Source organism: Euprymna scolopes, chromosome 2, assembly GCF_053919585.1.
Source record: "Euprymna scolopes isolate OS-2025 chromosome 2, ASM5391958v1, whole genome shotgun sequence".
NCBI classification, from domain to species: Eukaryota; Metazoa; Mollusca; class Cephalopoda; order Sepiida; family Sepiolidae; genus Euprymna; species Euprymna scolopes.
In genome coordinates, this window is record NC_136483.1 from 12,214,218 (window position 1) to 12,228,911 (window position 14,694).

Here is a 14,694-nt window from a genome sequence, read left to right on the forward strand (position 1 = left end):
TTTATGTTTGCAAAATTCATGCAATTCTCATTTATGACTCTTAATTCTTTTTTCACTTTAGTTTACAGCTGCGAAAGATGAAGTTTACGTGATTTTTCGATATGGACTTGAAAACAAACAACTCTTTCGAAATGCTTGGGTCTTGGAACAAAAGATTATCGAAAATTATGGTGGAAAATTTCTTGGTTTTTCTGATAAGGTAAGTAATGGACAAACATCTTGTCATTCCAATTTGTGTAATTTTTATCATTTTCGCTGACCTTTTAATGAAGCGCTACTTTAGTATTGCTTTTTATTTGCTGACTTTAAAAACTAATAATGTATCTAGTGTTATGTCATTATTGCACATCATCATTGACTGCATGTGTTATTTTTTCAGCAATGAGCAATCAAGAATCCAAATAAATAAAAGTCTATTCATATTATTTGGATACTGTGGACTACTGTTCTCATCTGGAATGTCATTTTCACGTTTTGGTCAATGTAACCCAGGAATCTTTCTGCCAAACCCAGGAATCTGCACAAAATTTCAAATGGAATCCTTTATTTAATCCACGGGGTTGGCATGTTCTCGTTCAGGCATGACTTAGTAGAAGTAATTCACAATTGTATTTCGAGGATTGAATCTTCAACCTCCAGAAGAGTGTAACTCATAAATGAATTTTAACAAGTACTTTATCTACTATACCATAGATTCCCGAGTTTTGACAAGATACACTTAAAGAACGTTTGAGGTTACATAGAACAAAACATTGTGAAGATAATATTTAGGATGAGAACAGTAGTCCGAAGAGTCCAAATAATATGAATAATTAATCCTCATCTCAAAAATTAAAAAAATAAACTAAAAGTCTTTTTATTGATATATGTGTTGGGTTTTATGCATGCTGGTCTTTTTATTCTTTGCATTGTCACTGTTTTATATCGTTGCCGTTTCATATATAGCTAGTATGTCTAGTGGTTTGTGTCTAGTGCTTGTCTGTTTAACTGAGATGAATAAACTAATCATGCATGAAAAAACACAAGGAAACGTTTGCTGAATTCTTCAAGGTTTTATTGGAGAGAATTTACTTATGGTGAGAGAGAGAAAGAGACTAATGCTTAACTTCTTAAGCATACATTCTATTCAACAAAATGGTTGACGCGCAGATGGACAGGCATCAAAAACATTCAGCTCAGATTAAGTTTCTACATCATCCGACCATGTCTTGAGCGTATTAGTGCCCGAGAAAGATAGACTTTTAAAATCCTTTGTTTCTCTGATGTGTATATCGCATATCCCTCCATATTTACATGAATAAACCAGAAACCAGCAGGAGCAGCGACAGTGACAATAATGGCAACGCCAGGACGAACCCCGTTCGTTGATGCAACATAAATTAACACACTAAACACACATAATAACTTCAAATCCTATTTTTTATGTACACACATCAATGGAATAACTCTCACCTTGCCTCAACAAAGAAAACCACCAAAGGAAGCCGCACATCTAAATAAAAGTCAAAATACAACATACAAACATCACAGCAGATGCAACTCCGGCAGCATATAAACATGAATAATTATATCATAAAACACGACAACAGTACAACATCTACTAGAGCACATTCACAACTTCCTTAGCTTTAAACTGATATAACACATGTATACAAACACCAAACAGACGACTCCCTACAATACATTAAAACACAGAAAAACAAACAAAAAGTGAAAACGCCAACCAGTGATAAAAGACACCTTTTGTCTGCACCTATGTCCGCATCGCAAGTATAAAAATGACAGCTTTTTCGACAAGCAGGCAGATAGGCCCTGCGTGTCAAGCTGTAAACACCACTCCATCACCAGCCAGCAGCTGTTAATCTCTCGCCAGCGACACCAGCTATTAAAATTACTACTACCACTGCTGCCGCCGCACCGCCGCCATCTCACACATGATACTGGACAGCAAGCCTCAAATACGACCCTACTTCCGCCGTCGCTGCCTCCAGATCACCACAGCTCACCAGCCAACAGCCATCAACCCCTTGACAGCGACAACAGTTAGTAAAATTACTGAGCTGCCGCACCGCCGTCATCTCACTCGTGATACTGGACAGCAAGCCTTGAAGACTACCCCACTTCCGCCGTCACCGCCGCGAGATCACCACATCACACCAGAGAGCGAGGAGTGTCCCACTAATAGCAGAAGCCACTGTCATCAACTCGCCACAGCGACACCTGCTTTTAGGATTGCCCATCGCTGCAGCCATATCCCAGAGACCAGAACACTAAGCATCGCCACCGCACACGTATTCCAGACGCCAGAACATACAAGCCACGTTCCTGCCATCGCCACTCGTCTCCTCAGCCTGACAATAATTTAGATCATCGTCAAGTTCATATCAACACCCGACCAGCATTCCTACCGATGCCCCGCCACCGTCGAATTATCCTGACGCACAAAAAAGTTCATTTCAGGATCGTTTTAACTTTAAATAAAAAGTTTAAACTCAACCTTTCCGTTTGTCACTTTCTTGCTTCCATACGCTCAGTTTTGTGATATAACAGTATTTTGAAGAGTTCAACCTTCTTCCCACTTAAACTTTGGGTCACCTGCCTCTGAGTACAAATCTGTTTGCAGTTAGGTCATCCTTACATGTATTAATGTGACCCTTATCAAAATTCACACTAGCTGATTTAATCGCTACTTACTGGCGTAGGGTCCTAAGTGTGTAACGCTGATCCAATTATTAGTATTCTTAATAGTGTATGTTGATTTGTGAAACAAACGTTGCAACAAGTGTTCAAATATGATGTTTTAATTATCTTTCATGTTTTGTGACTCTCACTTCGTCCATCTTATTTACTGTGGTTTGAATGAAAGTTCATGTAGACAATAGATTCAATTTTTTGAAAGTTACAGGACTGTACAAGAAAATTTGCTCATCTCTCAAAATATTCCTACCGCTATACAGTAACAAAAAACAAAACAAAAACAAAACATATGACCAAAGATTAGTGCAAATAACCTACGCGTAAGTCTCTACGATAAATAATATTTCATGGCATTAAATGACCTTACAGGATCGATATGCCATTAAAAACCAATCAACGTATCAAAAAATTTGGACGAGCGCAAAAGAACTTTTATCGAGTTGACTTTATGAGCAGAGCATTATCTCCACAAGAAACGATTCATGGTCAAAAGTAAGTTTTATATATTTTATATATTTCTCTTAGTTTGTCTGTCTTCCTGCTTGTTTGTTCATGCCACTTTTTCTCAAAAACTTCTGGGCCGATCTGGATGAAATTTTGTATGGAGCTTTGTCATGGATAAAGTACAGCAAAAAAAAAGTATTATGGTAGCTATTCAATGAACAGTTAGGGATTAATAGGGATTAGTAAGGATTAATGGGGAGTAATATTTAATGTAAAAATGAGCACATAACCATATTAACCAGATTTAACAATCAATTTTACATAAAGCACTCATTCTAAGTCAACAGGCAATAACTTTTTTCCCGTTTTAAACAGATTAAAAAGTGTAGTACATTCATAAACTTGTTCAATAATTTTCGTTTCATATCTAAATATTATATTTTATTTTACAGAAACTGTTAAATGCAACATTAATCAGCAACTTCCAATTTCACTTGTTTTTGTCCATGTACATTTCTGTGTGTGAATAAACTTAAGAATATTTATTCAATTTTTCTTGTGAAATTTTTCCCTTCTGTATTTGCGGGAAAAATATTTCGTCCAAAATATTCTGCATTAATTACTAATCCATATTAATCCCTAACTGTGCATCGAATGGATACCATAATACTTAGTTTACTGTACCTTATTGTAACAAAGCTCCATACAAAATTACATCCAGATCAGCCCAGTAGTTTCAGAGAGAAAGTGGCATGGACAGGCAGGCGGACGAACAAACAAACCGAGAAAAGAGGAAAAAACATTTCGGTTGTTAAGTTTCCAAAAACGAATGGTTCTACAGTATTCTAAAGGCATCCATTATTTGATATTTTTGTTCCATTAATTAAAACGTAAGAAAACGTTGCATAATTTGCTTTTAGCAGTAACAACACATTCTTTCTTTCTTACTCGACAGATAACTGTGTTAGAGAATTCCACTTGGCCTGAAGAACACTGCATTAATCTTCTCATCTTTCGCAATGGCGATCAAGCAACACATTGGATGAACAGTGACCGTATATTTAAACAGCAGCACATGGAATACGAGGCCTTCATGGTCCCTCTTCAGTACATCCCAACTCTAGGTCGGTATCCATCTACGATATTTTAAAGGTAATTTTTGTTCTAGACATCGCATCAAGAAGCATTAATGTAATATTGGCGTCATCAGGTAATCTGATGGATTCTTCTATGCAGTTTTTCATCTATCACTCTAAATGTTGAGTAAATTCGAATGCAATATTTTTAATACCATAGCACAACCACATGCTGACCCTATACAATCACCCCCCTTCCCCAAATTCATTTCACAAATCAATACTTTAACTCAGTTCAACTTAAATTAAAATCATACTTTCTATTCTCGGATGTTATGGCATCATTGTAATAAAATCCATCTCAAGTTTATCAAATGAATTCTAATTAATCAATGGAATCTGCCAGAAGTAGAATGGGCTATACTAGCAGGACCTGTGGAATTTCCACAAAATGAGAAATATATTTAATCAACAAATATGTTTTCATAAAGCTGATATCTTTTCTGGATAGCACAAAGAATTAATTTTTTTTTACACAGAAAAACCAATAACACGCAGCAAATATGAGTTTATTAACATTTCTATGAAAATAGCATCCATTATATTTTAAATATAGAACTGACCAAACTGAAGTAATAAGTATTAATAAATACTCAGAAAGCAATAAAATCACATTGTAAAAGACAATCTTTAATTTACTCCTTCAGTCCGGCACCTCTTGGCAGATAACGTTCTCCTTTTTTTTGCGCTATATCTTTCGAATGTTCCCTTTTAACATAACATTTCACTGACTTCTTTCTCTGGTGAAGAACAACTGCATGTCGAAATTACTATGAGTTCCTTTCTCACACGATTACAACAATTATCGTATATTATTATGATATTTGAAAACGAGGCTAAGTAGTTTGGCCTTCAAAAATTCCATTTAGTTTTCTCAAAACATAACAATGGACTAAATAAAGGGTCAAGCAGAATATTATATAGATTATATTTCTCTTAGACTGTCTGTCTGTCTATCTGTCTGTTACACTTTTTCCTAGAAACTACAGGTACAATTTGGCTGAAATTTTGTATGCACCTTAATTATGATATGGTGAAACGCACTAAGTATTATGGTATCTGTTCGATGCATAGTTAGGAATTAATAGGGATAAAGAGGGATTAGTCACAATAATACTCCACTTGCTCTCACTCTTCCCCGAAACTACTGGTCCAATTTGGTTAAAAATTTGGACGGACATTTATTATATCAAGATACAGCAAATTAAGCATTATGGTGTCCGTTAAATGCACAGTTAGGGATTATTAGCAATTAGTCACCATAAAACTACATATATTCTCACGTTTTCATGGAAACTATTAGGCCGATCTAGCTGAACTTTGGAATGAAGAAATCTTATGATCAGGTAAAACAAACAAATTATTATGATATCTGTTCGATGCACAGTTTGGGATTAACAGTGATTAGTATTTAAAGCAAAAATGAGAATAAATTTAACCATATTCAACTATCAACTTGACATAAAGCATTTATTCTAAATCAACAGAATATTATTTTGCTTGTTTATAACGAGCTGAAACATCCAGTTTATTTATATTAGCGTATTTATTAATGGTTATTTATATTAGCGTATTTATTAATGGTTATTTATATTGACGTATTTATTAATGGTTATTTATATTAGCGTATTTATTAATGTTTATTTATATTGACGTATTTATTAATGGTTATTTATATTAGCGTATTTATTAATGTTTATTTATATTGACGTATTTATTAATAGTTATTTATATTAGCGTATTTATTAATGTTTATTTATATTAGCGTATTTATTAATGGTTATTTATATTAGCGTATTTATTAATAGTTATTTATATTGACGTATTTATTAATGGTTATTTATATTAGCGTATTTATTAATGGTTATTTATATTGACGTATTTATTAATGGTTATTTATATTAGCGTATTTATTAATAGTTATTTATATTAGCGTATTTATTAATGGTTATTTATATTAGCGTATTTATTAATGGTTATTTATATTAGCGTATTTATTAATAGTTATTTATATTAGCGTATTTATTAATAGTTATTTATATTAGCGTATTTATTAATGGTTATTTATATTGGCGTATTTATTAATAGTTATTTATATTAGCGTATTTATTAATAGTTATTTATATTAGCGTATTTATTAATGGTTATTTATATTAGCGTATTTATTAATGGTTATTTATATTAGCGTATTTATTAATAGTTATTTATATTGGCGTATTTATTAATGGTTATTTATATTAGCGTATTTATTAATAGTTATTTATATTAGCGTATTTATTAATAGTTATTTATATTAGCGTATTTATTAATGGTTATTTATATTAGCGTATTTATTAATAGTTATTTATATTGGCGTATTTATTAATGGTTATTTATATTGGCGTATTTATTAATAGTTATTTATATTGGCGTATTTATTAATGGTTATTTATATTGGCGTATTTATTAATAGTTATTTATATTAGCGTATTTATTAATAGTTATTTATATTGACGTATTTATTAATGGTTATTTATATTAGCGTATTTATTAATAGTTATTTATATTAGCGTATTTATTAATAGTTATTTATATTGACGTATTTATTAATGGTTATTTATATTAGCGTATTTATTAATAGTTATTTATATTGACGTATTTATTAATAGTTATTTATATTGGCGTATTTATTAATGGTTATTTATATTAGCGTATTTATTAATGGTTATTTATATTAGCGTATTTATTAATAGTTATTTATATTAGCGTATTTATTAATAGTTATTTATATTAGCGTATTTATTAATGGTTATTTATATTAGCGTATTTATTAATGGTTATTTATATTAGCGTATTTATTAATAGTTATTTATATTGGCGTATTTATTAATGGTTATTTATATTAGCGTATTTATTAATGGTTATTTATATTAGCGTATTTATTAATGGTTATTTATATTGGCGTATTTATTAATAGTTATTTATATTAGCGTATTTATTAATGGTTATTTATATTAGCGTATTTATTAATGGTTATTTATATTAGCGTATTTATTAATGGTTATTTATATTAGCGTATTTATTAATAGTTATTTATATTGGCGTATTTATTAATGGTTATTTATATTGGCGTATTTATTAATAGTTATTTATATTGGCGTATTTATTAATGGTTATTTATATTGGCGTATTTATTAATAGTTATTTATATTGGCGTATTTATTAATGGTTATTTATATTGGCGTATTTATTAATAGTTATTTATATTAGCGTATTTATTAATGGTTATTTATATTAGCGTATTTATTAATGGTTATTTATATTAGCGTATTTATTAATGGTTATTTATATTAGCGTATTTATTAATAGTTATTTATATTGGCGTATTTATTAATGGTTATTTATATTAGCGTATTTATTAATGGTTATTTATATTGGCGTATTTATTAATGGTTATTTATATTAGCGTATTTATTAATGGTTATTTATATTAGCGTATTTATTAATGGTTATTTATATTAGCGTATTTATTAATAGTTATTTATATTAGCGTATTTATTAATGGTTATTTATATTAGCGTATTTATTAATGGTTATTTATATTGGCGTATTTATTAATGGTTATTTATATAAGCGTATTTATTAATGGTTATTTATATTGGCGCATTTATTAATGGTAATTTATATTTGCGTATTTATTAATGTTTATTTATATTAGCGTATTTATTAATGGTTATTTATATTGACGTATTTATTAATGTGTATTTATATTAGCGTATTTATTAATGGTTATTCATATTGGCGCATTTATTAATAGTTATTTATATTCGCGTATTTATTAATGTTTATTTATATTAGCGTATTTATTAATGGTTATTTATATTAGTGTATTTATTAATGGTTATTTATATTAGCGTATTTATCAATGGTTATTTATATTAGCGTATTTATTACTAGTTATTTATATTAGCGTATTTATTAATTGGTATTTATATTAGCGTATTTAATAATGGTTATTTATATTAGCGTATTTATGAATAGTTATTTATATTAGCGTATTTATTAATGGTTATTTATATTAGCGTATTTATTAATGGTTATATTAGCGTATTTATTAATGGTTATTTATATTAGCGTATTTATTAATGGTTATATTAGCGTATTTATTAATGGTTATTTATATTAGCGTATTTATTAATGGTTATATTAGCGTATTTATTAATGGTTATTTATATTAGCGTATTTATGAATAGTTATTTATATTAGCGTATTTATTAATGGTTATTTATATTAGCGTATTTATTAATGGTTATTTATATTAGCGTATTTATTAATGGTTATATTAGCGTATTTATTAATGGTTATTTATATTAGCGTATTTATTAATGGTTATTTATATTAGCATATTGTAAATACGCAAGAGATAGAGAGAAGTGATACTTATTTTAAACTGATTTTTCTTTATAAATTGGATTCGAATTAGATTAAATAGATGAGTTGCTAATATCCAAACAAGCAATGCTATTTGAAAAAATAATTCATCTTTGTTAAAAGAAGGATAAAATAAATTCTTTTAATCTATTGGAAATCTGAAAAGTTTTCTGGATTTAATCTTACATAATACTTGCTTATGACCTAATACAGATTGGTAAAGAATCTACTCGGGTACACAATGTTCACAATGTTAAGTGGCTCGTGATCATTCAATTGTCTCAATAAAGATAAAAAAAAAATATAACGAAACAAAAATATCACTCTTCATCAAAATATACCAATACTCGATGGCTGAGTGAGACGGTTTCCAAACGTTAATATCGGAATCGTCCCTACGTTTTATGTTTAAAAAGAATGCGTCTGATATAGCATCCGAATTAACAGACGGGTTAACTATCAGAATAGACAACTCCTCTCAAAAATTTTCATTTTACATTTTACGCCATATGGCTTCATAAGGCATTTAACTTCCAATGCAATCCTCTACATGGAGTAGCTATCTCTGAGAATATCGCTAAGCAAATTGATCATACCCTATCTGCTCATCCCTCAGCCAACATTCACATCTGTAGAGATTTTAATGTTCACAATGTTGAATGGGAGTTCACTCAAATAAAACGGATGACAAAGGGAGATTTTGCTATCATTTCTCCGTGTCTTATAACCTAAGTCAGATTGTTAACAAACCTACTCAGGTATTCAAAGCTGATGAACAATTTGCAAATCTTTTAGATCTTTTTCTAACAACATACCATGAACTGTGCTTATCCTCGGTTCTGTTTCTGCTAGGATTTTCTGATCATTCAGTTATTTCAGTAAAGATAAAAAACAAAATATAACAAAACCCAAAATATCGCTCTTCATCGAACAGGTTATCGATACATGATGGTTGACTGAGACAATTTCCGAATATCCATATTGGAACTACTCCTACGCTCTATGTTTAAAAAGAATGAGTCCGCTATAGCATCTGACCTGATTGGTTAACTATCGGCATAGGCAACTATATACTCTGCAAGAAATTTCAGCAGAAACTGAACAGCCAGCCACAGTACATACCTGAATGTGCTGCCACAAAAAACACTACTTCAATTGTTTTAAATGTAAAAAATGTTTTGAAACTAAAGTCCCCTTTATGACTGTCAGCAACCACTGCAAAAGGATTATAGAAAACGCAAGAGAGTCGTATGCTCAGTCTACCAAGTCCAAAGTAGAAGAACAGAGGCTTGGTTCTGATGAGTTTTGGTGAATAACAAGCAAGGTCTGGAACAGATGCACATTCTCTATCCTGACCACCATCAACGGGTCTGAGGTGATTTCGTTAGCATCTACAAAGCCAAACTCTTTGCCAAGAACTTTGCATGAAACACAACCATATGCGTTCAAGATCACCTACTTCCTAAATTTCCTCCTCTGACCAAAAATAAGCTGAGCAAAAATATTCACATATCTGTGATGCTGCCATTTTACATTTTGCTGTCATTCAAGAACTTTGATGCCAGCAAAGCAATTAGTTCTGCAAAATATTCCAGTCATAATACTCCAAAAGCTGCAACCTGAACTATCACCCATTTTTGTAAAGTTGTTCAATCGATGCCTAAAAAATTCTTCTCAACACGTTGGAAAACTTAATTAGTTTGCCCAATATTTAAAATTACTGAAGATAGGTTTTCTGCATTCCAGTACAAACCAATTAGTCCTGTGTGTCATGAGTAAGTTGCTGGAATCTGTGTTAAAAAGAGAAATTGTCAACTACCTCAGCAAAAACAACCTACTCATTGACACGCAATATGGTTTCCATCCTGCAAGATCTACAGCTAATGTACTGACTGTAATTTTATATAGGATCCGTGCAATAGCTCTTGACATATCAAAGACATAAAAAGGTCTACTTCACAGGATTTCCAGCTGTGGAATATCTGTAAATGTCTTCCCGACCATACTTTCTCTCTGATAGATTTATACAAGTAGTCGTCAATGGGTAGAAGCTTGAAGCTCAAAGTATCAATGCTGGTGTGCCTCAAGGATATATCTCTTTTCCTTATCTTCATCGATGATCTGCCAAATCACATTCTGAGTTCATTCATCGACATATATGCAGACGACACTATCATTTGTGGCAACACTTCAAAGGCCAGCAACGACCAAGATTTTTCTGAGTCTCTCTCCTATGACCTTGGACATATGGTGCAATGGGACAAAGATGGCTGGTTAATTTTAACGCCTTCAAAACCAAGCTTCTATCTTTTCACCAGCAGCTATTTGATCTCTAATTTGCCCCATTTGAAAGAAGCACTCTGCTTCGACAAGCTTCTGGGACTGACCTTCAATGCTGACCTGAAATGGAAGACATACATCAAATCTGTTGCCAATGTTGCTGGAAAAATGGTTGTGTCATTTTACCTCTCCAGAAGGTATTTTACTTGTGACACAACACTCTACCTGTATAAGAGCCAGATATGTCCTAAAATGGAGTACTGTTGCCACATCTAGGATGGGAGGTGCTCAGAACACCCTATCCTACCTTCAGAGTTCAAAACGGCTTCAAAACCTAGTAGGTGATGCCCTTTTCTCCTCCCTGTAACTTCTTTCCCACAGAAGAGATGTTGTGAGCTTGTCGATGCTCTATCAATATTTTCATGGCAAGTGTTTGCATGAGCTTCAGTCTATGGACTTCCTGCTAAACTTTCACAAAATCACTCGACTAGCTACAACCACTATCAACAATTTCTATCTGTGCCTAAATCTAAATCCAAATTCCATGACAAAACACAAAACTTCTTTCCTCTACTTTGCTGGCCTACTTTCCAGCTAATAGCATGGGCATATTCAAGTCCAATATAAACAAGTTCTTGTTCAGCTGTCCCCTTAAATAATCAAATTCTATTCAATTTACATCATTAACGATCACAACATTGTTGTCTTAGTGACTACCGTACACGCATTAACTCTTATCCTTGAGTAACCTTCAAGCCTTGATAAAAAGAACTCCCTAACATCTCATGAGATTCTAATTTTAATAAGGTACATTTTTTTTTACTTGAGTCACCACTTAACAAGGCCTGAAGGCCAGTCGAGGATAAGGGTTAATGAATAAGGTGTTAGTGTAGTAAGCGTTAATGGTGAAAATTGAGTAGAATTTGATTATTTATGGGGATGGCTCAACAAAAACTTGTTTTTATTGGTTTGAACGCTACCATGTTGTTTTCAACAGGGAAGCAGACCGGCGGAACAGTGTTCCACAAGCTGGAAGTTCTAGGAAAGAAGCTTTGTTTATGGAATCTGTGTTTAGATTTAAGCACGGATAGAGAGTGGGGAAATCGTTTATATTGGTTGTAGCTAGTCGAGTGTTTTTTTGTGAAGGTTCGGGAATCATAGATTGAAGTTCAGTTGAGCACTTGCCATGAAAATTACGATAAAGCAGGGACAGGCTCGCAACGTCTCTTCTGTGGGAAAGAGGTTGCAGGGAAGAGAAAACGGCATCACCTACTAGGTTTTGAAGCCGGTTTTGAACTCTATCAAGACTGGATAGGGAGTGCCGAGCAACTCCTGGCCAGACATAAAAGAACAAAGAAAATGAAGTCACTTCATGTAAGGAAACCAATTGTGATATATTCCACGGATCGGAAGAACTTCTTGAAAAAACAAAGGTCTGCTTATGGAAATTTCGTTTGATGTTAGATACAGAGGAATCAAGTAAAGTTCAGTTGTGGTAGAGATACGAATTTTGTTGTCAATGTCTGACAAATAGGAACCAGAAATTGAATCTCAGTTGAGCACTTTTCATGAGATTTTCCTGACATAGATCTTTGTTTTCGATTTCATTTCTGATAAGCAATACTTAGAATCAATTAAAAAAACTAATGATCCGAAATGAAGAGGATAATGTGAATGTGTCATTAATTTGTTTGAAAAATTTATCATTTGTTGAAACTAATTTAAATGTTTTATTTACATTACATTAACAGACAAACAGATAAATTTTCCATTTTTTTCTTTCGATATTTCAATGTTTAAATAGTTCTTTTGTACGTTTTTAATAAATAAAGCAAAAAGAAATGAACTTCATTGGTTGGATTGTGTGTGAATCACTTGTTTCTTGTGTTCTTATGTTCTCTGGCTTTCAGTCTTCCGTTTATCATTTTATAAAGAATGCATACATTATTCAGAACGTTGCTTCTTAATATACTGAACATCATCTCTCAACACATTGACCTCCTTGAAAACATCCGGATCAGTCTAGTCTGTCCAGAACATGCCAGTTAATGTTTTATTATGGTTACTTTTTCCATTTATTTATAGATTACAAGACTTTTACTTTGATGGAAGTAAAAGTGCCCTTGAGCGATGAAATGGTGGCTCGGTTTGAAAAGGAATATGTCTGTCCGGCCTCAGCTCTCATGGATCAGTTTCATGTGGCACATGGAGTCGTGGCCTCAAATGGCATCACCCACTTCCGACAGGTCAACTGGGATTTCCATGGAAAAACCCTTGTTGTACACCAGTACAAATCACCGGAACAGTTCGATTATTTTTACAACAGCGGTGAGTTAAAAAAAATTTTTTTTTTTTACTTGGAGCTCACTACTTATCAAGCCCCAGAGACCACTCGAGGATAATAGTTAATGAGTGTTAGGTAGATGTTGAGACAACACCGTAATGATCAGTAATAATGGAACGTAGACAAGATTTAATTATATAAGAGTACTTATTTACATTAGACTTGAAAAAATGACTATGCTATGGTCACCTGGAACTGACTTCTTTTATAAATAAAAAAGAAACAGGTATTTTTATTTTTGAATAGAAGGAACTTGATCACATCTTTGAAAACATTATTTTATAAGGTTAATTTGAAAATATCAGAAAACAAAATAATCTTACACACACACACACACACACACACACACACATATATATATATATATATATATATATATATATATATATATATATATATATATATATATATATAACATTGGACGGATACTTTTCTCTCTCCACCAGGGGCCGACCATTTGGCGTTAATACCACTAACAAAATGAAGAGAAAAAAACAAAAAACAAAAAAAATATGTCTTTTTGAAAAAAGTTGTTTTACAACAAAAGTTTAATAATATAAAAAATATGTATATAGTCATCCACAGAAAACGGTTTTGCTGTATCACAGCTCTTCAGTGCGGCTAGATTAGCAACTATCTCAAGCCAGGATTGAAACCCGATCGCTTAAGCAACACTTAACGCTTCTAACGGTTATGCTTTTTGCCTGCTGTTATGATGGGTATGTGAAATTACAATAATTAAACATTGTCCAAACGACCTAAGCGTGATTTGTTTACATACAGAACATTGCCTTATACGCTAGTTGCACTTTGTTATTTCACTCCCTAATATGCTCAACCCAAGATAGGATGCATTTATATATATATATTTGTTATTAAATGATTAAAATCTTTTTTCTTTAACTTTCGCTGTTAAACAACCAAGATATGTTTTTTGCCAAGATATGTTTTTTTTTTTTTCTCTCTTCATTTTGCTAATGGTATTAATGGTGGAGAGAGACATTTATAATCCAATGTTGTTGTTAAAAAGATGCAAATCGATGTGTGTCTGCATGGTTGGCGCGAGTTTTGAATAGAAGGAACTTGATCACATCTTTTAAAACATTATTACGTTAGGTGACTCTGAGAATATTAGAAAACACAATAATATTATATAATTTATTAAAAAAATATTTTCATTATCACATTTTTTGGACTGTGCTGCTGTTGGTTGTTGTTATTAAACGAATCACACTTTAGCATAGAGAGTTCACAAAGATCGTGCCTCAGGATCGTCTGGTTTGTTGGAGTTTTTTCCATTGACAACAAAAACAGTATTGATCACTGGTTGCATATCACTCGCATTCTATTCATTTCCGGTACTGCATCTGATATGTCTTTGCT

At 31.9% G+C, this 14,694-nt stretch overlaps 1 protein-coding gene across 2 annotated transcripts in view; it reads left to right on the forward strand.

The window, feature by feature from the left end:
- LOC145288581 (uncharacterized) overlaps positions 1 to 14,694 on the forward strand; it is a 56,475-nt gene that overhangs the window by 38,373 nt on the left and 3,408 nt on the right. For both annotated transcript variants that reach the window (XM_080136339.1, XM_080136340.1), the window contains exons 4-6: positions 62 to 199; positions 4,097 to 4,265; positions 13,053 to 13,295. In XM_080136339.1, coding sequence (XP_079992465.1) covers positions 62 to 199; positions 4,097 to 4,265; positions 13,053 to 13,295 — 550 coding nt within the window. The remainder of the gene's footprint in view (positions 1 to 61; positions 200 to 4,096; positions 4,266 to 13,052; positions 13,296 to 14,694) is intronic.